The sequence below is a fragment of the Rhinolophus ferrumequinum genome, chromosome 3 (genome assembly GCF_004115265.2).
Source record: "Rhinolophus ferrumequinum isolate MPI-CBG mRhiFer1 chromosome 3, mRhiFer1_v1.p, whole genome shotgun sequence".
In the NCBI taxonomy this organism is placed as follows: domain Eukaryota; kingdom Metazoa; phylum Chordata; class Mammalia; order Chiroptera; family Rhinolophidae; genus Rhinolophus; species Rhinolophus ferrumequinum.
The window spans coordinates 5417625-5441088 of record NC_046286.1 but is presented as its reverse complement, the minus strand read 5'-3'; the positions used below and the strand labels follow the sequence as shown (position 1 = coordinate 5441088).

At 54.8% G+C, this 23464-nt stretch overlaps 1 protein-coding gene across 1 annotated transcript in view; it reads right to left on the bottom strand.

The window, feature by feature from the left end:
* Positions 1 to 1067: 1067 nt before the first annotated feature.
* PPARD (peroxisome proliferator activated receptor delta) overlaps positions 1068 to 23464 on the bottom strand; it is a 74878-nt gene continuing 52481 nt past the window's right edge. The window contains 7 exon segments of the mRNA XM_033102748.1: positions 1068 to 1971; positions 2669 to 3130; positions 3285 to 3491; positions 4755 to 4893; positions 5671 to 5765; positions 5768 to 5827; positions 13725 to 13955. Of these exon segments, the coding sequence (XP_032958639.1) occupies positions 1724 to 1971; positions 2669 to 3130; positions 3285 to 3491; positions 4755 to 4893; positions 5671 to 5765; positions 5768 to 5827; positions 13725 to 13854 (1341 nt within the window). The 5' untranslated portion in view covers positions 13855 to 13955 and the 3' untranslated portion in view covers positions 1068 to 1723.

Sequence of the window (23464 nt, the reverse complement as noted above, 5' to 3'; positions counted from 1 at the left end):
TGTGGTCAGACAGAAGGACCCCGGGCCAAGGGGGACCGACAGGACCCAGGAATCCCAGGCTCTAACCCGGGTCTTCACCTTCCTCAGAAACCGCTGCCAGTCCCTCCCCGCTCCAGCCAGTTTCCTCCCTGGGAGAGCAGCCGGGGGTGCTCTCTGCCCCCTGCTCAGACACACACTCCACACTGTGCTTCCGCCCCTCCTCTCCTGGAGGAGGGCACTGCACGCCCCTGGGGAGGGGGGAGAAGGGGCGGGGCAGAATGGGACTGGCCCAGTAAGGTCCATCAGCAGAGGCTGGGCAGAACACAGGGCAAGGGGAGGGTGGCGGAGCTACTGGGGCAGATGGATATCACAATAAACAGATCAGCTTATCCCTGGCACCGCCCCTTGGGAACAGGTGCTGGGCTGACTCAGCAGGACAGCCCTGCTGACCAGTCTTGGGGACAGGACTGGGGACAGGCACAGCTCTGCCCCGCACCTGCAGGCTCCTCTGGGCACCCATCCGCCCGGGGCAGGAGGAGCGGTGTGGAACCTGCAGATAAAGTGAATTCAGTGCCTGGTGTGTGCTGGAGTGGCGGCTCCAGGGAGTGAGTGGGGCTGGTGGCACGAGCTTCAGTGAGCTCCAGGAGCCAGAGCCAGTGTCGCCTGGCTGCAGAAAGGAACGCTGCTGTGCGTGAGGCAAGGTCCCGGCCCTGGGAGAGGTGAGAGCTGTGGTGCTGACAAAACACGGGCAGGACTCGGGGGCTGCTGCAGACCGGTGGGGAGTGTGGGGTGCCGACGGACAGTGACCCAGGCCTGGGGTCATCATTAACTGCTCTGCTTGCTGCTTTCTCCACCAACCGTGGCCTCCCTTGAGGCTTGCTTCTCTTCAATAAGGGTGTGGGGTCCCCCACCTGGAGGAAACCCACCTCCTTCCAGGCTGTGGGGAGGCGCCCCAGTGGCCAGCACAGGGGGCCATCAGCGACACTGGCCTGGAAGACCCGTGAAAAGAACACAAAGGATGTTGGGTGTCAGTGAGGTTGGGGTGTGCGGGGGTGCGGGTGGGGGGGAGGTTGGGGGGGGGGGGGGTGTGCTGCCGGAGTGGGGTCGGCTGGGTCCGGGGGTCCCAGCCTCAGCCTTGGGACGGTGGTGACAGTCTTAGGGGGGCATCCTGGCCTTCAGGGCAGGGACCCAGTGACTAGGGGCCACTGCTGCAGCCAGTCAGCCCAGGCCACACTCGGCTTCCCCAGGAAGCTGGGCCCAGAGAGCTTAGTGTTTCTTTGGATGGCTCAAGTCCGTTGCTGTGAAGACAGAAGCAGAATGAGGTCCCGAGCCCTGCAGGTGACTTGGTGCAGAGGGCAGGCCCCACTCCCTTCTGCTCCGGAGGACGGGGGCAAAAGCAGAGGTCCTGTTCTATGCTGGTGGTGAAATAATACAAACTGTCTCACAGAAAGGGGAGGGGACAGACATGGGGATGGGGAGAGAAAAAGGGCAAAGGAGGAAGGGAGAGGGAAACCTATAGAAAGGAAGAGAAAGAACAAAGAAATTAGGGAAGAGGAACGGAAAAGGAGGGAGACGAAAGGGAGCAGGAGGGAGGGAACACTGGGGCGAGAGGCCATGTGTCCGCACACAAGTGTGTGAGCTCCCACTGCTCTGGCGCCAGGCCGAGTTCTCAGGCGGCGCCTCTGCCAGCACTACCTGCCCCCGGGCTCGGCTCCGAGGCCTGCTGGGAGGCCTGGCGGGCGCCTTAGTACATGTCCTTGTAGATCTCCTGGAGCAGCGGGTGCAGCGAGGTCTCCGTCTCGGTCTTCTTGATGCGCTGCATCATCTGGGCGTGCTCGGTGACCAGCTGCCGCAGGTCGGCCATCTTCTGCAGCAGCTTGGGGAAGAGGTACTGGGCGTCGGGGTGGTTGGCCTGTAGGTGGAACTCGAGGGCGCGCAGGATGGTGTCCTGGATGGCCTCCACCTGTGACACGTTCATGAGGCCGGGCCGGTCTGTGGGGACACAGGGCAGAGGGGTGGGAGGCAGTGGGCATGCACGGGTCTCCCAAAGGCAGAGGAGCTCCCCACCCCCACCCTGCAGGGGGGACTGGGCCCAGGGGACAGCAGGCGTCCTTGCTGTGACAGACCCAAGCCCTGTCCTGTCAATCACTGTCCTCCTGAGCGTTCTCGCCGCCCCACGCCCCCCGGTTTTTCCTGACTAGGCAGTAGAGTACCATGGTAAAAGATGACTCACTGCCTGCTTTCTGGCCTCGGCTCTACCAGCCTAGTGATAAGGCCACGGGCAGGTCACTCAGCCTCCCTGGGCTTGTTTCCTTAGCTGCAAACTGGGGATAACAGAAGTGCCTGTCGCACATAGTTGCTGTAAGGATCAGGTGATGAGTTATAATCTAGGAAAAGGAACTGGAACGTGCCTGGCATGAAGCGAGTTCTCCGCCACTGTTAGCACGATCATTATTACAGTGATTGTGTTGGACTTGAAAACTATACGTGAAGTACAGAAAATGTCTCCACCGCCGCCAGAAATAGCCCCATCAACATGCTGCTGTATGTCCTTTCAGTCTTTTTTCCATCTCCTCTCCACCTATGTTGGTCTTCCCCACGCCACCCGAGCTCAGGCGTGGAGCTGTGTAGGGAGGGCCCAGCCCTCAGCGGGCTGGCGATGTGGGGGCGGCCGCCCACCCTCACTTACCTCCACACAGGATGATGGCCGCGATGAACAGAGCCAGGTCACTGTCATCAAGTTCCAGGGCATTGAACTTCACAGCAAACTCAAACTTGGGCTCGATGATGTCACTGAAGGGCTTACGGAGGCTGCGCAGGAACTCACGGGTGACAAAGCCAGTACCGTTGGCCACCAGCAGCCCGTCCTTGTTGACGATGGAGGCCAGCATGGCGAAGATGGCCTCATGCACGCCATACTTGAGAAGGGTCACCTGGTCGTTGAGGAAGAGGTTGCCGAAGCTGGGGATGCTCTTGGCGAACTCAGTGAGCTCACGCACGGTCTCCACCGTGGTGCACTGGCAGCGGTAGAAGACGTGCACGCTGATCTCCTTGTAGGGGGGCAGGCCGTTCACCAGCTGCTTCCACACCAAGGCCTTCTCTGCCTGCCACAATGTCTCGATGTCGTGATCACAAGGGCTGAAAACCAGGCCTGTTAGAGGCCGGGCCTCAGGGCCCCCCGCCCGTGTGCTCCCCATACCCCCTGCCTGTACCACGACGTTAGGGGAGGCCTGGTGCTCCCAGGAGGCAGGCAGGGGGCAGCGAGGCCCAGAGCCAGAGGTTGCTGCCGAGCCGAGCAGTGACACTCACCGCCGTGTGGCTGGTCTTGCCAGTGAGGATGCCACGGGCCTTCTTTTTGGTCATGTTGAAGTTTTTCAGGTAGGCACTGTAGATGTGCTTGGAGAAGGCCTTCAGGTCAGCCACCTGTGGGTTGTGCTGACTGCCCTCACTTGCTGTCAGCCCGGCCACCAGCTTCCTCTTCTCGGCCTCTGGCATCCGGCCAAAGCGGATGGCTGCATGGGATGGGGGAGGGTCACAAGGAGTCCAGGCAGCGGCCAGCACCTGTGACCTCCTCGTCCCTCTACAGGCACAAGGGCCAGAGACGGACACACATAACATATTTTGAGCCCAGGGCCCTCAGTTCTAGAGGCAGCAAGTTGGAATACTGGGGAAACCCTCCAGAACGTAAAGTCCAGACGGGCAGGGGTTGTCTTGTTCCATGCCCGGCACACAAAGGGCCCTTACTCAGGGTGGCTGAGCCGCTCTGGCCCAGACGTGGTGCAGCGCGGGGGCAGGAAGACAAGCCTCTGGTTCCAAAGGCCTGAGTCCCAGCTAAGCAGTTGGCTAGCCGTGGGACTTCAGGCAGGCTACTTCACCTTCCTGTCTCATCAGAAAATGGGGCTGACACAGCTCACTGGACTGTCAGAACAATTAAATAAGAGTCTCACATAGTAAGCACTCAAAAACTGTGTCATTAGTAATGGAACAGGATACAAATCTGGCTTCTCTCAGAGAAAAATCGAGCAGTCAGTCAGCCCTGAGATCTAGGAAATCCCCTCATCTTGGCCAGGTAATGGGGCCCGGCAGATACAGAGCGAGGGGCGGGATCCATCACCTAAAAAAAAGCTGCAGACGGCGGGCTCAGGTCCTGCCCCCCCAAAGATACAAGGCTATTAGGGTATCCATGGGTGAAGACATTTAAACAAGAGGCTCTCCCCTGTCCTCTGGGGGTTCTGACCCACAGGGTTAAGGGGGCAGTGGGCTTTGCAAAGCCTTTCTATGGGGTCTGAAGGCTGTGCACGAGGCTTGGAGCACAGAGCAGGGCAGGCTGTCTTCCAGGCATGACTGGCCTCCAGGACTCCCGCCTGGTCCTGGCAGCTGACACATGTGCTCACATACTGGTTCCCACCCCCTTTCAATAACCAACAAGGACTGAGGGCCTCTCAGGCCTTAGCAGTGGCTTTTCATCACGCTGGGTCAGGTCATCCAAGACAGGCTGGGGTCACTCCCACTTTCCTTCTGGGCCAGAGAGGTTGACCCTCAGGTACAGAGAGGTGGTGACAGCTCCCGGCCTGGGACCCAGGGTGGACACTGGTCAGCCTTGTACTGGCCTCCAAGACTCAGGTCCAGACCAGTGAGGTTCACAGCTGACACTTAGCAGTGCTTACTGTGTGCCAGGCACTGCTCCAGGGCACCCCCTTTCTGGGCTCCCTGAAACCTGGTTTCCAGCTGTGTGGAGCCAGCAGCCCCTGTGCCTTGCCCAGGCCAGCTCTCACCATTATGCGACATGCCCAGAGCCAGGCATTTCTGAAAGCGGCAGTACTGGCACTTGTTGCGGTTCTTCTTCTGGATCTTGCAGCTCCGCTCACATTTCTCGTATTCCAGCTTCATGCGGATCGTTCGACGGAAGAAGCCCTGAGGGGCAGTGCACAGGTGAGGAAAAGCCACAAGGAAGTGAGAGAGGCTGAGAATCTGGCTGCCCAAGATTCTCAGCTGGGTTGTACCAGGGGCCCAATTATGCAGGAAGATGTAAAACCTCCAGAAATCTGAAGTAATGGTGGGAAGTGTTTTGGGAGAGGGAGAAGGAGGTAACTTTTGAACTAATTAAAATAATATACCATATTTATTTTAATGCTTCTTTGTTAGTTTGGTAACAAAACTGTACTGTGGCTAACTTGATTTATTCATAAATGTGTCCTGGTTCTGCATATTTTCTAGATAGTTTAATAAGTATGTGAAAATTTGATGGTGTGCAGTTAGGAGGGGAGAAAGCCAAAAGCACCACTGGAAACGAAATGTAACGTTTCCTTTTTGCTCAGAGCCCCCTTCAGGCTTTGAGGTGCAGGAACCCCTGACCTCAGGAAGATGGCTCAGCCAAGCCCCCATCGGGTCCAGCCTGTGTTCTCCAGCCAGGTCCCCAGAGGGCGCAAGCAGCCCAGGGAGCCCAGGTGAGTGGCTGGTCAACCACGCAGTTGCCCAGCAGGGCAGGCCTGACAGGGAACCCCTCCTCTCCAGCGGGACCCAAAGCTGAGGCCTGGAATAGGCCCAAGGGCCTGGCTGCCACCCAGGGAATTCCGCAGTGGGGACTGTCAGGGCCATAGCGCCCCGCAGGGAAAGCCTTTCTGGCAGGGTAACTCACCATGTGACCACAGCCCTGCCGGCCAGCCAGCCAGCCACCCCCACTGCCCATACCTTGCACCCCTCGCAAGCATGAACCCCGTAGTGGAAGCCTGATGCCTTGTCCCCACACACACGACACTCCATGTTGAGGCTGCCGCAACGAGGTCCCCGTCACAGCCCATCTGCAGCTGGTCCAGCAGCGAGGGTGGCGAGGAGCTCCGGGAGAGGTCTGCAGACACACAACACAGGGGGCTTACACTCCGCTCGGCTGGGCGCCAGGGGAGGTGCCCAGAGCCCAGGCAGTGCAGGTGGCAGGAAGAGCCCACGTGTCTCACTCACACAGCCCTTGCCGCAGCCACTTACGGCCTGGCTGGCCATGGGAGTCAACCTTCCTGAGGGTCAGTTTCTTCACCTAGAACCTGGGGTTAATGACAGCTTCTGGGAGAGTGGAGACGTTTCCAAAGCACTTCCCCCAGACCTGACACACAGCAAGTATTCTGGAGATGGCAGCTATTCCTACCTGGAGTAAGTCAGAGTCTTCCTGGGCTGAACTCCCCACTGGGAGGAGAGGGTGTGGGGGGGATGGTTGTTTTGGGAGGAGGAGAGCAAGGGAAAGGAAGCAGACGGAATCTCTGTAGGCTGTCTTTAGGAAGCGGCCCACGTGGGGTAGTATGAAATGTTTTGTGAAAATTAGAAGTGCAGACCTCTGCAGAGCACCCCCGGCACCTGAGAAATCTGCTTCTTGCTCGGACACCAGAGGTCCTGTAAAAGGTCTCTCAAGAAGCTCAAACTAATTCCCACAAGACTCCTTGCTCGAGTTGAAATAGCGTGGCTATCAGTTACATGGACTGGGCAACACAGGGGATTTCCACAAGTGTTTTTCTGTTCAACGTTGATGTCTGAACCAGGTGTTGAGTGTCAGCAAGGAGAGTAGTTACCATGGCAACAACTTCAGGGCATACATGCTGTCAGACGCAAGAACTGCTGAGTCTCTTCTCAATCTCTCCCTTGACACTCAGAAATGAGCCCTTCCCTTGGAAAGGGGACCCACACTGAGTCTCTTGAGCCCCTGCCCAGTGCTGCATGACCCACGCGTCGTCTGTCCTGTGTCTGCCTGCTGGCCTACCAATCTGCTCTTCTCTGCTCTCTTCCCTGATGACCGAGAAATCTCCTCGGGGACCAGGGACCAAGACCCAAAGCAGAGAATTGGTGACTTAGAGCGGCGGCGCCTTAGGGAGACCCAAGCCATGGCAGTAAGTCGAGTTAACATTTCCACTCGGCACAAAATCTCGTTTTCCCCACCGTGGAGGACCCTCCCAAAGTGCACTGCACTTCTGTCACTCCCTCCCACTCCCCCATTTCCCCCTTGGCTCTCAGGAGTGACCTCACCCAGCCCTCATCCTGGAAATAGGAAGGGGACCCAGCAGCCTGTCCCCCTCCCCTGGCTGATGAGGGCAAAGGGGACACAAGACCCAGGTTCCTAAAATGGCCCATCCTGTCCCAGAACCTTAGCTCCCAACCTGCTGACATTCCAAGGGGTGTAGTTGCCCCCTCAGCCCAGAAGGGGACAGTGGGCTCCTTCCACTTCCTGGGCAAGGTGCTGCGGGGAGACTGCAGCGTGGGAGGGAGGGCAGAGCGGCTTTGGTCTTCTCAGTAGCCGCTGTCACCACCTGCCAGTCTGTTTACTCAGTGCTGGGGGCTCCCCCTACAATGTCAGGGCCACAGGGCAGGACTCAGTGGCTGTGGGATAAGGGTCCTCAAGCTCATGGAGCGTGACTGGCTGGAGGGCTGGGGAGCACCCACAGTCCTGGAGGCACCCACAGTCCTGGAGGCACTGCATGTCACAGGCAGCGAACTCCCATTCCCCGCTGCTGGGAGAGGAGGTAATTAATATGTGAACCTCTGGGGAGACCTGTGCAGGTGCTGCGGCGGGCGGTTTCCAGCACTTTCTCCTCGTATCTGTGTCTGTGAGCACTGTACACTTGGTAGCACTCTTGTGAGCAGTGCTGATTCTGAGGCTCACACGTCTGCCTCCTGACTGGACTCAGAGCTCCTCGAATCACGTTCCCTTTGGATCTGCAAGCCCGCTTCCCCCCACTGCTGAGTCCCGTCCACAGGGGCCAGTCACCTCAGAGTGCCCACCTCCTGGCGGTGCTGCCTCATTCTCCCTCATGGCCCTGGAGGCTCGGCAGGTGTCTTGTTATCTGGTTGCTGATGGTGCTGCCCGTGGCAATGCCACACTCTCTTTTCATTCAACAGACATTTGATGAGCACCTGCCCTCAACTAGCTGAGGTAAGAAAAGGGTAAGAATACCAGAACACAATGCAGCAAGTGGCAGCGCTGGTCAAGGGGCAGGCAGAGCGGGAGGGACTGCGAAGGTGCCGTCAGCGGGTGTGAGGGGGTCAGGGAAGGTGACTGCTCCCCTCCCTGGGCTCGAAGCTGAGCTCTGGACGACCTCCCAGCCAGCTTCCGGGTGCTCAGAAACAGCAGGCGTAGGGGTAAGAACACGTCTCAGGAGCCATGCAGTCTAAGTTCAAATCGGTGTCCTGGGCTCAAAGCCCACCTCTGCCCTCTGGGCCTCAGTTTCCACCTCTGTAAATGGGAGATGACAACAGTATCTATCTCAGAGACGCACGGTGAGGCCGACGGGAGTTGATACAGAGAAAGCTCTTGGAACTTGCAAGTGCTGTGTAAATACCAGCTTCCGTTAGGGTGATCTCATGAGAAAGCCGCCATCCTACAGTTTCCAAGCTGTGTGCCCCACAGGCTGGGACCATGCCTCTCTCTTCCTTCTTCTGGTTGTTTGTCCCTCTACCCCCACAGCTTCACAGAAACCCAAGGTGGGTGCGGGGGTGTCTCTGCTTAGGAGGCCAGGAAAGCGAGCCCCTGGAACAAGACTTAGCTTCCTCTCGTGTCGCCTGGACTCGGGGAGTCAGGACCACTGGCAACCGGAAGAAGCCAGGATGCCCAAGCCCTACTGGCCAGCAAGCCAGCCAGAGCTGTGGATTGTGAGGAGACCCCGGGCAGGAGTCCCAGAGGGGTCCCTGTCAGCAAGGGCTACAAACTGGATTGGGGAGAAACAGGCTGAGGACAGTGAGGCACCCTGGGAGACGGCCTGTCCTGGTTGGTGAAGAAGCATAGGCTTCTGAGCTGGAGAGCAACCAGGGAAGCCTGGTGGGTTCAGGGGAATAGGACAAGGGCACCCCCTGCTTTTGAGGGGAATAAGAGAACACAAATAACTGATACATAAGACAGAGAAAGGCCAGGAAGATAAGGGGCTGGGATGGGCAGAGTGCTTGCATCCTCCTGGGATTGCTTTTGTTGTGGGGTGCGTATCGGGGACACTGAAGTGGTGGTAATTTGGGGTGGGTTTTCCAAAGACAAAGGTTCTGTTTCTTCCTGGTTGACCACCTGGCTTAAGAGTTTATTCTCAAATCACCGCCAGATCCTACTTGAAGGTAATGATTACCCCGTTCTAGGCACCAGGTTCTGAAGGTCCCAGCACTCCCCCCCATGACCCAGTGGGAGACTGGGGTTCCGAGAGGCTCTCCCCACACCAGGAGTCCCGCTTTGGTGCCCCTCAGGCACGCTGGGTGGAAGAGACCCTGGGCTTGCCACAGGAGGGCCGTCTGCCTGCCCTGCCCAGCCCAGCCGCTCTCCCTGGCCCAGGCCAGCCCCGCCTCTGCCCTCAGGAGATGCACTTGCTCACCCGATGGCCACGTCTGGGCGCTATGCCCTGCCTCTGAACTTCCACTCTAGCCACACTCTGCCTGACCTCCCAAGTATCTCCTACCTTTACCACCCCCTGGAGGGGAAGGGATGGAACCAGTGTTTATCAGGCCCCCACTCAACGCCAAGTATGTTAGTATTTTTACACCTGTTAGTATCATTTTGTAACTGCCATTTAAAGAGAGGAAACTGAGGCTCGGTGAGGTTAAGGGACCTGCCCAAGGTCCCCTGCCTTATCCGTGGTGGAGCTGGAACTTGAACCTACACTTCACTTCCCTGCAAAGGCTGTGTGTTGGCACCAATCACACCGCTTTCTCAGCGCATGCCTGCTGGACACTTTACATCATTAATCTCGTGAACCTTCTAGCAGGACTTCTTACCCCCACGTTAGGCTCAGAAGGTTAAGAAACATGCTGACAGTGGCTCTGATGGTTAACCTTATGTGCCAACTTACCCAGGCCATGGTACCCATGGCACCAGTTTGTGGTCCAACATCAGTCCAGACGTTGCTGTGAAGGTACTTTTCAGGTATCACTGACATTGAAACCATCACTCTCCAGGACGTGAGGAGGCCTCCCGAAGGAAGAGGGAGTGCTGTCTCCACACGGCATTTGCACTTGAGCTACATCATCAGCTTCCCGCCGTCTGCAGCGTGCTGGCCTGGCCTGCAGTTTCCACTTGCTGTCCCTCACAAATGCCTGAGCCAATTTCTTAAAACAAACCTCCCTCCCTCCCTCCTACACACACCCTACTGGTTCTGTTTCTCTAGAGAATCCTGACTAGATCAACGGCAGAGTGAGATTTATAACCTGGAACCATCCAACCCGGGGGCTGAGCTCTTACTCACGGCACTCCACAACTTCCCATATGTATAAACAGGTGTTCATTACTACTGATCAATACTCTGTGATTGTGATAAACAAGGAGACACGTCACTGCCGAGGATGACACTGGGCCACCAGTCTAATGTTTGGACTCCGTATAAACACTAGGCCCATCACCCAGAGTGAAGTATCAGTTGCACCATCTTTGATTACAAGTTCAGCAAACACACTACGGCCCTTATTCAGGTCGTCCCTGCGGTGGCGAGCGCTCCTGCATATCTAGTCTCCATCGCTAGAGCTATGCTGTCAGCATAGCTGGGAGGCGGCCAGCAGAGGCCAGCCCGGTTCACGTTGCTGGCAGAGCCCCACAGGCAGACAGCTTCTGAAGTCAGGGCCAATTCTGTAGGACTCGGGAGCTGGGTTACCAAGCAGCCTCCTTCCTCCTGTTGTCCCGTCTGCCTGGACTGTGGGCTCCGCAGGGCAGGCACCGGCCTTGCCCTCCGCTGAACGGCTGTCTGGACAGCCACCAAGCATCTGCTGAGTGAGAGGAGGCGCTAAGGCCAAGAGGAAGGACACTCCACCTTCCTCCGCCCCACATTACGACCGCCAACCCCTTTCTCAGTGTGACAGGATGTTCCTCACTGAAGCAGGACAGGAAGAGGACAGCAGTGGGTGTGAGCACCGCTTGCAGCTGCCCCTGCTCCGCCCCAGCCGGGGGCCCTGGGCATGTGCTGAGTACTGCCGATGGGGGCTGTCCTGCCTGCCTCCCTGCGTGTGAGAGGCGGGGCTTGGGAGGCACTGAGCTTGGTACAGCGAGGCACGGTCAGGAGGGTCAGAGGGGAAGCAAGCCGCAGCCTTCCTGCTGTTTCAGGCTCGAGCCCATCCTCATGGATCCCTGAGGGGACTCTGGAGGTCAAAGTCATAGGCTCCTGGGACGGGGCAGGGAACCAGGAGGCGCTGAGATCTGTGGTGTGTCAGCACCATTTACTCCTTACCTGGCTGGCCCCTGAGGTGGACAGGATGCAGCCTTTCCAGGTGAAGAGGGTATGGCACCAGTGAGGGCACAGCTCCCTGGCCTGGGACTCCTGCCCTGGTTTGCGTGATCCCCAACACAAACAGGATGATGCTCCAGGGCCCCCCCACCTTTATTTTTAACCTTTTAAAGAAAAGCAACATAATTGCTTTTTACAGTATGAGAGTACTTCAGGCTTGTTGGGAAAAATACATACGGGCATGTAGCACCTTATGACAAGTCCTCTCCACCCGTGGTCCTACCCCTCTGGGCTGGCCCCGTTAGTCCTTTGTGTATACTCTTCTAGTACCTGCTATGATACACGAGGATTTTTAAACAATGGGATCCCCAATGTGTCAGGAACTTACTTCCCTGCCAGTGTATACAGACCTACCGTTTCCATTTTGATGCCTAGAGCGTTCCACGCTGTGGCTCTACCACAGTGTACATAACCAGTTCCCACAGATGGGCGCCTTCCAATGTTTTGCTTTTATAAACAGTGCTACAGCAAACAAGTGTAGAAATCTCCGTGCACGGGGTCCATGCCTAGGAGGAGAGCTGCGGGGACAAAGCATGCTCACTAACCACGCTGGCCATGCTCCCTTTCCACCCTCAGGGGCGGGGCAGCTACGTCCTCAATCTCAGGCCAGCAGGTCTTCGTGGCTGATCCCATAGCTTAAATGGCACCGCATCTGAAGACACCTTCTTTGATTGGTGAGCAGACTTAAAAGTGTTTCATGTTTCAGCCATTTGGATTTGTCCTTTGGTAAACTGTGTGTTTATAGAAAGTCTTCCTGTGTATGATTGACACACTGAATAAGAAAGCCTTTCTACCTCCACTTGAGGAATTTATTGATAAACAGACTCTATTAAACACACCATACACGGCACAGTGTATGGGCAAGGGTGGATGGGCAAATTCTTCCCCAGACATCTCCCGGCATGCCCTAAATCCCACCAATAACACTCCCTGAGATGCCATCACATGCCACCTCGCCCTGCCTGTGTGCCAGGCACACACTCTGGTCTGTGTGTGAACAGCAGGATCACTTGGGAATGTGGTCCTCACAAGGGCATGTAGGAAACCCCAGGATAGACATTAGTCTGCAAGCAACGTCTATGTGCCTGGGCCCAGGTGTGGGGACCAGGTGGGCCAGGGCAGCAGGGAGGCTACCAAACCCGTGGCCCTCTATTTCCTTCACTCTCTCTTGGTGTGCACAGTGACACCCCGTGCTCATTCTTAGCCCCAGCGTCTTCCCTCGGCTTCCTAACCCTCCTCACCTGTCTCAAGTTCAGAACAGTACGGGTCATTAGCGCAAAGGGACTGACCACTCCTGGTTAGCCATTCCTCTCTTCTAAAAAAGGCTGGGTCTCCAAAGCCTTCCCAGCCACGAGCCCAAGGGCATGGGTCCTGAAATCACACCAAGCCTGCTTTGGTCACTCCTGGGTGTCTGGGTGGGATCAGATGGGTTTCCCCTCACCCTACCCTACCATGTGCCCTGAAGAGGAAGAAACTCTGCAAAACCCTGGGACTTGCTTTGCAGGTTCAAAGCCATGTGGCTCGAGGACTCGGGCCTGCCTGAGGTGCAGGCCCAGGCAGGAGCCTGTCCTGCGTCAACAGCCCCCGCCCTGCGTTAACTCTGACACCACCCACCTCCCCCCACGCAGAAACAAGGGTCCAGAGCCCACATTTGCGGAGCGGGCCTGCTTCTCTGCCCTGAATCACCACTGTGACCAGGATCTCCTCAGGCTGAAACCAGCAGCCAGATCAGGATGTGCCCTCCTGGCAGTACATTCTCTCCTGATGCAGTTTCCCTTGAGGGAAGGGAACAAAGGTCAGTGGGATGTGATGGCATGCAGGTGATGGTACTCAGGGAGGGAGCAGGGAAAGGGCGGCGTCAGCAGCAGGGAGAGAGACGCAGGGGCTGAGAGAAGTGCATTCTGGGTGCCCTTGAAGGTGGACGTAAATCATGATGATGATGAAGACAGTGACCAAAGAGTACAGGGCGCCAGAGAAAACCGTCTACATGGCTGCTGACAGTGGATAAATAAAGGGGAACCAACGAGTGAGACAAGAAGGTAAAAAACTGTCTGGCTGCACAGAAGGGATATTAATAAGTGTCATTCATACCAACTGCTTAGCGTTTTACGCCCAATGACAGTGCAGCTCGAGGGCGCGCCTGATTAGCAGCAGGTCAATTGAGTAGTGTGTTTTCACTGACGGAACAATCACAGGCACGTGGATCTCTGTCGTGTGCCGTGAAAGCAGATGGGCCCTCGGTCCCCTGTGGTAGCAGGGGTGGAATGACGATGACACGCACAGCAAAGGCTAACTCGGGTTCTTCTCCCAAAAGCCCAGGCCTATGTCCCCACAATCCCTGTCTGTCTGACAGGAAGAAGTGGTACAACTTGCCCAGGTGTCCGCAGCGGACGAGCAGCAGAGTGGGGGTGTGAACCTCGGCTGTGTGGCTCGTCCTCAGTCACTCTGCACTCCCGTGACGCTGTTCGCAGAGGCCCAGGTTCCCGTCCCCTGGCTGCATCCCCTCTGCCCCCTCCTCACCTGTATAGCTGCTGGAAGGAAGCGGGTCCTCTGGTCCTCCGTTGAGCTCTGGGGCTCCTTGTGTCTCTGCCACTTCCTCTTTCTCCTCCTCTTCCCGGACCTCAGGGGCTTCCTCCGGTGGCTGCTCCATGGCTGACTTCCCCTCGGCGCCACGCCTGCAGGCCCGGTCATAGCTCTGGCATCATCTGGGTCTGAACGCAGACGGACCTCTCCAGGGCAGTTCCTGTCAGCCTGGGCAAAGGGGACGACAGGAAGAGGTCGGGGAAGGCAGTGAAGAGGACAGAGGGTGATGGGAGTGGGCATGCCTGAGGCTACCGTCTGGGGGCCAAGTGGGGGGAGCAGGAGCGCCTCATCCCCCGGTCTCCACTCCCCGCATCACAAGTCACTTCCCCTCCTGCCCTCTGCCCACTGGGCTCCTGTGGCAAGTTTGTGGGGTTCAGCACAGTCTCCATTAACTGGAGAGGGTGACATACCACTGTACCACCTTTCCCTGCCTCTGCTGCATCCTGCGTTTTGAGATCCTAAGTCTACAGGAGACACACGAGAGTGACTTGAGGGGCTTTCTCACGCGCCCCAGTCACCGGGGGGATCCTCATATGCGCCATGCTCCTAACCCCATCCTGTCCCACCAGCGCTCAGGCCCAAGAATCGCTGCTCTCCTAAGCCACGTTTCCTAAAGGCAGTGGGTCATAGCCTTCCTGTGTTTGGATGTGGATAGAAGACACCAGCCCCTGCTAGCGAGGCTCCCAGTTGACAGATCTGCAACTAGACTCTCAGTGGCAGAGCCATCAGGCAAAGGGAGGTGCACACTGTCCTGTAAGCTCCCCAAAGCTGTATTACTAGGTGGGGACCCCCACGTCTACGTCCCCCAGGAGGAGACAATTGCAACCCTCAGCAACTAAGATCCTTTCCACAAATGCCACAGTCAGAGGTGGTAAGATCACAAGGTGCTGTGGGACAGCCTTCCTGGCAGGACACATTAGGGAGAAGGCATGGAACGCCTCGTGGGGACACAGCACGAGAAGAGGCTCAGGCAGCACAGTGGGGAATACTGAGGAGTCCACTGGCTGGGGAGTGGGGTGCTGAAAGAGAGGGGGTTTGGACGGACGGCCAGGAACGTGGGTTGTATCCAGGCACGTGAGCTTCAACTGCCCTGGAACTGGGCATGTGCCTGAGCTCTGCCCCATGCCAGTGCAGGCCTGGAAGGATTGGAGCAGAAAATATCTGCTTTAGGGAGATTCCAGCATCTGTAGGACCCCTTATGTTGGAAGTCCCACACCAGAACCCCCCATCTTCCCCCCAGCCCGCCCTTCCTCTGTAATCCCCAACTTGCTGACCCACACGCCCATCGGCCCACTAACCAGAGGCAGAGGCAGGGGTCATTGGGGTCTTCCCTCACTTTGCTCTAGGCTTGCACACTTGGCGATACTGGAATCACTGGGGAATTTTCAAAACTACAGATGTCTGGGCCCATCCCTAGAGATTCTCATTGGATTGGTTTGGGGAGCAGTTTGCATATCAGGGTTTTTATTTTTAATTCCCCTGGTGGTTGTAATCATTCCTTTCCATCAGGCCCTCATCTTCCCGTTTGGACAGACACCATAACCTCTTGGTCTGCAGAAGGTAGTTTGGCATTCAGCCCTGGAGTCTAAGAGCTGGGGGTTTGAGAATCTGCAGGTTTGGTGGTGTCCTTGTTGATGTGACAGCCACAGGAAGAATTCAGGTCACTAAAGAAGAGAGCAGCACATCGAGAGATGACAGAGGAAGGCACCAGAGCAGACAACAGGCAGTGGCCAGTGGCAGAGAGACTTGGGACAGCCTGGCATCTCAGCGCCCAGGGAAGGGCTGCCTTTTAGGGGGAAGGGGTCATGCCGCTCACATGATGCAGAGTTTTCAGGGGGATAAACTGATACCACTGGATTCAGTGACTGTGAGGTCATCAGTGACCTTGCCAAACAAGGTTCAGCCAAGTGGTTGGGATGGAAACCTGGGTTCTGAAGAATTAATTAGTGGTAGCAAAGAAGCTGGGACAGCGAGTGGGTCATAGCCTTCCTGTGTTTGGATGTGGATAGAAGACACCAGCCCCTGCTAGCGAGGCTCCCAGTTGACAGATCTGCAACTAGACTCTCAGTGGCAGAGCCATCAGGCAAAGGGAATATGTCAAGGAAAGAAAGGTATAAGAGGATGCTAGACTGAGAAAGTAGCAAAGGCAGGAAGAGGTTTTTTGGAATAGAGGAAACTCAAACAGGCTGTGGATAGAGGAGAAGTCTGAGGGGAAGGAGCTTATGGGAAGACAAGGGGGAAGCCAGGGCAGGGGGATAATCTGAGGGTGCAGGATGAGGAAAATGCAAAGTATCACAGTGGGTGTGTGTGTGTGTGTGTGTGTGTGTGTGTGTGAAGTTCACATGGAATGGCCTCACTCTTCACAGTTACTTAAGTAGGAGGGACGGCTGTCTACTAAGAGTGAAAGATGAAACTTGAAAAAAGCAAAGAATCTGGGTGGAGGCACTTTGGCAGACACGATAGGGAATGAGCTGGAAAGGAATAAAAAGAATTATAGGAAAGCTACAATAATTAAAACAGTGTGGGGTACTGGCACATGAAGAGACGATGAAAGAGAATACGAAAGTCCACAAATAGATGCAAACACACACAGCACTTTAACACGTTATAAAGACAGCACTTCACATCAAAGGGAAAAGGTGGATCCTTCAATAAAAGAGATAAGTGAGTAGCCATCTGGAGAAATTAAGCTGGATCCCTACTTTACATCTTATACCAAGCAAGGTTCCCTCAAATCAAATATTTTAAAGTTAAAACAACAAAAAGATACATGAACTATTCAAATAGTCCTGAGGTGGGGGAGAAACTAAGAATAACACTAAACCCATAAAACTTGATGGGTTAAAAGATTACAGGTGGGGTGGACAGGTGGCTCAGTTGGTTAGAGCATGAGCTCTGGGCCACGGGGCTGCCGGTTCGATTCCCACGTGGGCCAGCGAGCTGCGCCCCCCCCCCACAATGAGAATGAGGTCAGTGAGCTGCCGCCCAGCTCCCGGGTGGCCAGATGGCTCAGCTGGTTGGCGTGCGGGCTCTCAACCACGAGGTAGCTGGTTGGCCTCCTCGACTCCCGCAACGGATGGTGGGCTGCGCCCCCTGCAACTAGCAACGGCAACTGGACGGGGAGCTGAGCTGTGCCCTCCACAACTAAGATTCAAAGGACAACTTGACTTTTCCGGAAGTACACACTGTTCCCCAATAAAATCCTGTTCCCCTTCCCCAATAAAATCTTAAAAAAAAATATAATAAGATTATGGGTAAAGATTAATAAATTTGATTATAAGAAACATAAACTGGGGTGGCCGGTTAGCTCTATTGGTTAGAGCATGGCGCTAATAACACCAAGGTTGCCAGTTCTATCCCCGCATGGGCTGCTGTGAGCTGTGCCCTCCTTAAAAATAATTATAATAATAATAATAACTAAATAAAAATAAATAAATAAAATTGAAAGAAAAAAAGAAATGTTAACTTTCTACATGTTAAAAAAAATGAGAAAATAAACAGATAATTGGGAAAAAATATTTGCAATTCTCATCAGACAAAGAGCTAATTTCCTTAAAATAGTTCATACAAATTAGTAAGTAAAAGACCAGCAATCCAATAATAAAATGGGCTGAGGATATGAAAAATATAATCAAGAAAGGTACACATTTGGCTCTTGAACATATGAAAAGATGCTCAACATCCTTCATAAAAAGAGAAATGCAAATGAAAACAACACTTGAAATACCCTTTTAATTATCAGGTGAAAACAAAGGCTAATGCGTTGCTAACCGTGCGGGGTAACAATCTCACACATCCCTGGTGGAAATATCAGTTGGAACAACCTCTAAACAGGCTAATTTGGCTACAGTGATCTAAATGACAGGTGCAGTCTCCCTGACTCAGCAATACCACTTCTAAGTTGTCGCCTAAGCTGTACTTCCACTAAGCAAAATGGCATAACGTACGTGTACAAGGTTATTCATTACAGTAATTTTGACTAGTAAGAGGTGGGGAATAAACTAAACGCCCATTAACACGGGACTTACTAAATAAATTACGATATGGAAACGTGGAATACTAAGCAGCCACAAAGAACAATGATGATATTTATGGACTGGTAATGGAAGTCAACTATACATGGCAAAATTTCAAAGGTAACCACTAAGACTCCATGAACGGAATGTATAATTTCCAAATTACTGCTGTAGGATGGAAAAGTCAGGAGAGGTCATGCAGAACTCCAGCTTTCTGACTGAGAAAAGTCTCAGACAGGAGACTATGGAGACATTAACAACTAAGTGCAACGTAGGATGGTGGACTGGATCCTGGAACAGAAAGAGAACAGCGGTGGAAACACTGGGAAATTCCAAATACATTCTTCTTAGTTGAGCTGCTACTGGGATCGTACCAGCGTTCATTCCTTGATTTCATGAGTCTACGATGTTTACGTAAGACGCTAAGGGTAGGGGAAGCTGGGTGGCGTCAGAGGGAGCCCGGTCACCGTGGCCTGCACAGCTGCTGAACCAGCCCTGCAATGACTGCCTCCAGACTACTCGTCAGGTGAAAAGAATTAAATGCCTGTTTACAAGGCACTGTTTGACAGATTTCAGCTGCGTGCAGCTGAACACAGTCTGAACTGAAACAGCAGGATATAAGGACACTTGGCTACAGAGGAGAGTGGGACAGCTGGTAGGGAGGGGGTGGGTGACAGCACTGGAAAAGGACCTGGGCCATCACCAAGGGCAGTTTGTGACTGTTTGGTACGTATTAAACTCTAAAAAAATTAGCTAATGTCCAAATAACAAGGACCAGAGACACTGATGCTTCATGCTCCACAGGACTGAAACCTATGGAGGTGGAGGAGGCAGGGGCAGGTGAGGGGAGAGACCCTCAACCAGGCTTGTGGCTGAGGGGCGGCAGGAGGTTTCTGAGGGGCAGCATCAAGGAGAGCAGCATGGTGACAAAATGGTCAGACAACGTGACTTCTAAGAGCCACGAGCACAGTGGTGGCACGCACCACAGGGGTGAGTGGGATGAGACTGATTAGCACAAACTGGTTTTGGATCCGTGTAGCTTGTGTGTCAGTGGACACAGGGAAATGCACACCACGCTGTGGTGAGGAGAGCTAGGGAGATGGGGACATGAAGATTTAGGGGTTCCCCCTTAGCGGGTGGAAACAGAGGAGACACAGTTACAAAGTTGCCTTGTATAGATACTTGACAAAATCTTTTCTCACAGGGTCCCTCATAAGCCTCTCAGTGACCCTGGGGAGATGAGACAGAGTTCACTGTCAGGACTGATTCCTGGGGGTGGGGGTGGGGGAGAGACTGACTGAGCCCCACTCCGCATCAGGCACCCACATCAGGCTCCGCTCAATCCTCACAAGCCTCCATGCGTCAGGCTGTGCCCGTGTGAGCACCCTCGGGCAGATGAGGAAGGTGCCAGAAAGCCCGGCCAGCGGAGCCTCCCAGGGCGTCTCTTGACCACGCCGGAGGAAGAAGCAGAAGACCACGGGTTCAGGCGGAGCGGAGCCAGAGCCAGGCCTGGCCTCGATGAGCCCTGACACCCCTGAGCCTCAGCTTCCTCTTCCACATGCCAGCTGGTAGGTTATTTCACCACGACCAGGGTTACTGTTCTCAGTTTCTAGGGGTGCACATGGTTGCCTCTTGGGGTCAGATGTGGTTCTGGGCTCCGGTTTGAGTTTTGGATGTGGGGCCAGGGCCCCTGGATTCCAGGTGCGGGTTTCTCCCCAGCCTGCAGGTGTCTCTTCTGGCTGTGACCTCTTAAGGACACCAGCTGAAGGGGGAAGGGAGTGACAGCCTGGTTGTTCTAAAACCCACACACATCCCTTGGACCATTTTATGTTTAGATATAACCACTGTACTGTGCCAGAAGCCACCCCGTTTCACACAGCCCTGACTGTTCCATTTACAGCTGAGGTCTGCCCTCTACCCAGTGCCAAGGCTGCCCCACCCCTACCACTGTTCTCAGCTTGTCCAGCCAGGAGCCATTCTGACCCCTCCCCGCCCTCCCCCAGCCTCACTGGGCCCAGGGTCACAGGCTCAGTTTTCACAGGTAGCTGCCACCCCACCCACCACTATCCCTGCAATGAACCCTGTTCTCCTTTTGTTAGGTCTGGCACTAAAAAAATACACCCTCTGGAACTAGGTTTAACTTTTAGGTGGCTGCGAATGGCCAAGAAATCCTGGCTTCACTACTACCCCTACGCCCCGAAACGCTCTGACCGTGTCACATCTGCATCCCACTGAAGAGGCCGGTGCTGTCCTCAGACAGGGCAGGGCCCGCAGCCAGAATGAGGGAAGCCTGCTCTGCTGTTCTCGGACAAAAAGGGGAGTCTCTAGCAAAAGAATTCCTTACAAAACAAACGCCTGGACTGCTCGGATCCTGCTGTGCAGCACACAGACACACACACCTGCAGAGCACATGCGGCCCCAGCGGGCCAATTCTAATACCCACTCCCTCGGCCCAAGAAGACATTCAGGCCCTTTTGGAACTAAGGTGGGGGAGGGGCACAGCTCCATTTGCTTCCCATTGGGCAGGTAAATTTCATGGGCAGGGCGAGTGAGGAATTTTTTTGTTTGTTTTTAATTAAAGTTTATTGGGGTGACAATTGTTAGTAAAGTTACATAGATTTCAGGTGTACAATTCTGTAATATTAGGTTGGTGCAAAATTGCAGTTTTTGCAATTATTTTAAACCTTTTAAATCGCAATTACTTTTACACCAAACTAATACATCATCTATGTATCACATTGCGTGTTCATCACCCAGAGTCAGTTCTCTTTCCATCACTGTATATTTGAAGAGTTTAACTCATATGACCCAGAGCTCTGCAGAGGCCTGATCTGGGGCCGGAGCAACCAGGCCACCCGGTCTAATCCTCCTCAGAAAATGGAGCTTCTCTGATGCCCACCCACAGGCTTTAATGCTCAACGGGGTCAGTCTCTGTGCTGGAGCCCCATGCCTTGGGGTGCAGCTTGATAGGACTCTCCCTGCACCAGAGCCCAAGCTGTGTCACAGCTCCAGGGCCTCGGGCTGACCACCTCCATCATGACATTCCCATTCTCCAAAGATGATTACACACCAGTCTCTATGTATACTGACACATCTCACCTCACAACAACCCTAAGGGGTCAGGTGCCTTTCTCATCCCCATTTAACCGATGAGGAAACCGTGGCACAGAGAGGGAAGTAACTGGCTCCAGGTTACACATGCACTGAAGGAGCAGGACTGGACTCCAAGCAGGCTGGCTCGAGCCCTCATCACTCCGCGGTCTGTATCCTTCCCCAGCGGTGCTGGGGTGGCCTGGACCAGGAGCTGGTATGTCCCTGCCCAGCCAGGGTCCAGAGGTCTGGGAGCTGCCCTCCGCCTCAGTCTGGAGCCACCATCCCTGAATCCTGACTAGCTGCCAGTTCCTAACTGTTTCTGGCCAAAGCCCTTCTAGATACTCCCTGCCAGAAGACAACAGTTACGCACTAAGGGCAGCCATGGGCTCGGGTCCCTGGCGCCTTCTCCAGCCCCACCCCACTGGCCGCATGTTCCAGCATCACTCACTGGACACGGAGGCTCACACTGCCTCGGCCTGGAATGCTGCCCCCTCTCCTAGCGAAGGCCCACTCTCCCTCAAGAGCCAGCCGCACCTCCTTCAGGAAGCTCTCCTGGACCAGCTCCATTCTGTCCTTCCTGCCGCAGCCCTGCCCCAGGCCCTCCCAGACCTGTGATGACTGCACTGCAATGTCTGTTAACCGGTTAAATCGTCTGGCCTCACCGGGTTATGTCTCCCAGACGGTGCCCTCGATCTCGCTGAGGTAGGTCCCAGCACCTGGCATTTAGTGGGTGCTCAACGTACACTTATTGAATGAGAAAACAGACTGAAAACATTAACTGCTGTCACACCACTATCAGTCACAGAGTTTGCCTCGGTATCAATCTCATGTATTACTGCCCTTGAGATACAATACTCCATAGAAGTTATTCCACCGACTTCTGTGTCAGGCCTGGGTTCAACCCCTGCCTCTGCCCCTCCCCCTCAGACTTTCTTAGCCCTGAAATTAAGGTACTACCATCTAACCTGAGTGGCTGCTTAATGGTGCCAGTGGTATATAAGAAGTGTCCAGCAAAGAGGGGCTATGGCTGTGCTATTGTCGTCACTGTGGGATCACCTCAGGGGATTATACTCAGCAAGTGCTATTCCAGGTCTAGAAACGCCAGGGACCTAAACAAACAGCATTTCCCAATTCCTAGCCTTCCAATTAACTGTGGGAACAGAGAAGTGACAGGGAGCTCCCTCCTCCCGCTTCTCTGTTCAGAGATGGGCCGAGACACCCTCCCCCACTTCTTCTTTTCTCCCCTGCCCACAGCTCACCCAGTTGCTGCCATTTCCTCCTTTTCCCCCACCGCAGCGGGTGAGGGTCGCGGACTCCAGATAAAGGGCAGAGGTTGCCCGTCTCTGGCAAGTGCTTTCAGGATCCGCAATGAGGGAGGCCATGGGAGAATGGATCTGGTTGATTCTCTCCCAAGCTCTCCAATCAATCATTAACCTGGATACACTGACCCAGTGCCCTGGTTTTCCAGACCAGCAACTCCAGGGTGCTCTCTGCTCCCCATTTGCCAGTCCAAGTCACCCCACCCCCCTCAGGGCACATGAGCGGCCTGTGTGGCCTTCTTGCTGGAATGAATTCACCCCAGGAGGTCACCTGAAGCCAGCCCCCAGGAGTAGCCTAGGGGCTGGTTTTGTTCAGAGAGTGCTGGAACCAGAGAAAAGACATCCAGGAGGACACGCCTGCCCTCACATGCTACCTGCTTCCAGTTCCACCAAGCGTCAGCCGCTAAGCTCCGTAAACTGGAGCGAAACTAACATAAAAGGAAAAGCTGGCCTCAGGAAGCCACAGAGCACGTGCCTGGAGAAGAGGTCTGCGTGGGAAAGGGCCGCCGGGATCAGCAGGGGGTCCCGAATGTGCCCCCTGCCTGCAGGGGGGGGGACGATACCAGCCAGTGACTGGCCTGGTCCCAGCTGGCCTGGCTGTGGCCACTGAAGACTGAGGAGATACTAAAAAGCCACAGTTTTCACCAGCAACAGAATCTCAACAGTGTTAAAACATGTGCATAATGCATCAGACCCAAAGTGGAAAGACACGGCCCAAAATGTTAATGGCTCTTTATTTCTGAGGGGTGGAGTTACAGGTGATTCTTATTTTCTTAAGTACATTTTTCTGTGTTCTCCAAATTCTTTATAAGGAGCATGAGAGACTTTCATTATTGGAGGAAACGTTCCACACACTCTGGGCAAAGAAAACAGAATAATATGCTGAGAGATACTGAGGCGGTAGAAGAAAGGCCTGCCCAGGTTCCAGAAGAGACCTCGATCCCTCCTTCTGGAAGCTTTGGGGAACTGAGGCCCCCTCACAGCTCAGGAGGATTCTGAGGAAGGGCAGTAGTGCCGGGGGCAGAGGACTGCACCACAGGACCCTTCTGGAAACCTTTCAGCCCAGGACCTCAGGTGCTACGGTGGTTGATGCCATCAAAGCCCCTTCACTCTTCTTCTAGTCCCTGCCGGCTGCTGCCAGCTGCTTTCATTCACTCAGCCACTATTTGTTAAGCACCTCCCATCACGCGCCAGGCTACCTTAGTCAAGAAACCAACACTAAACACAATTATGAAGGATGAGCAGGGCC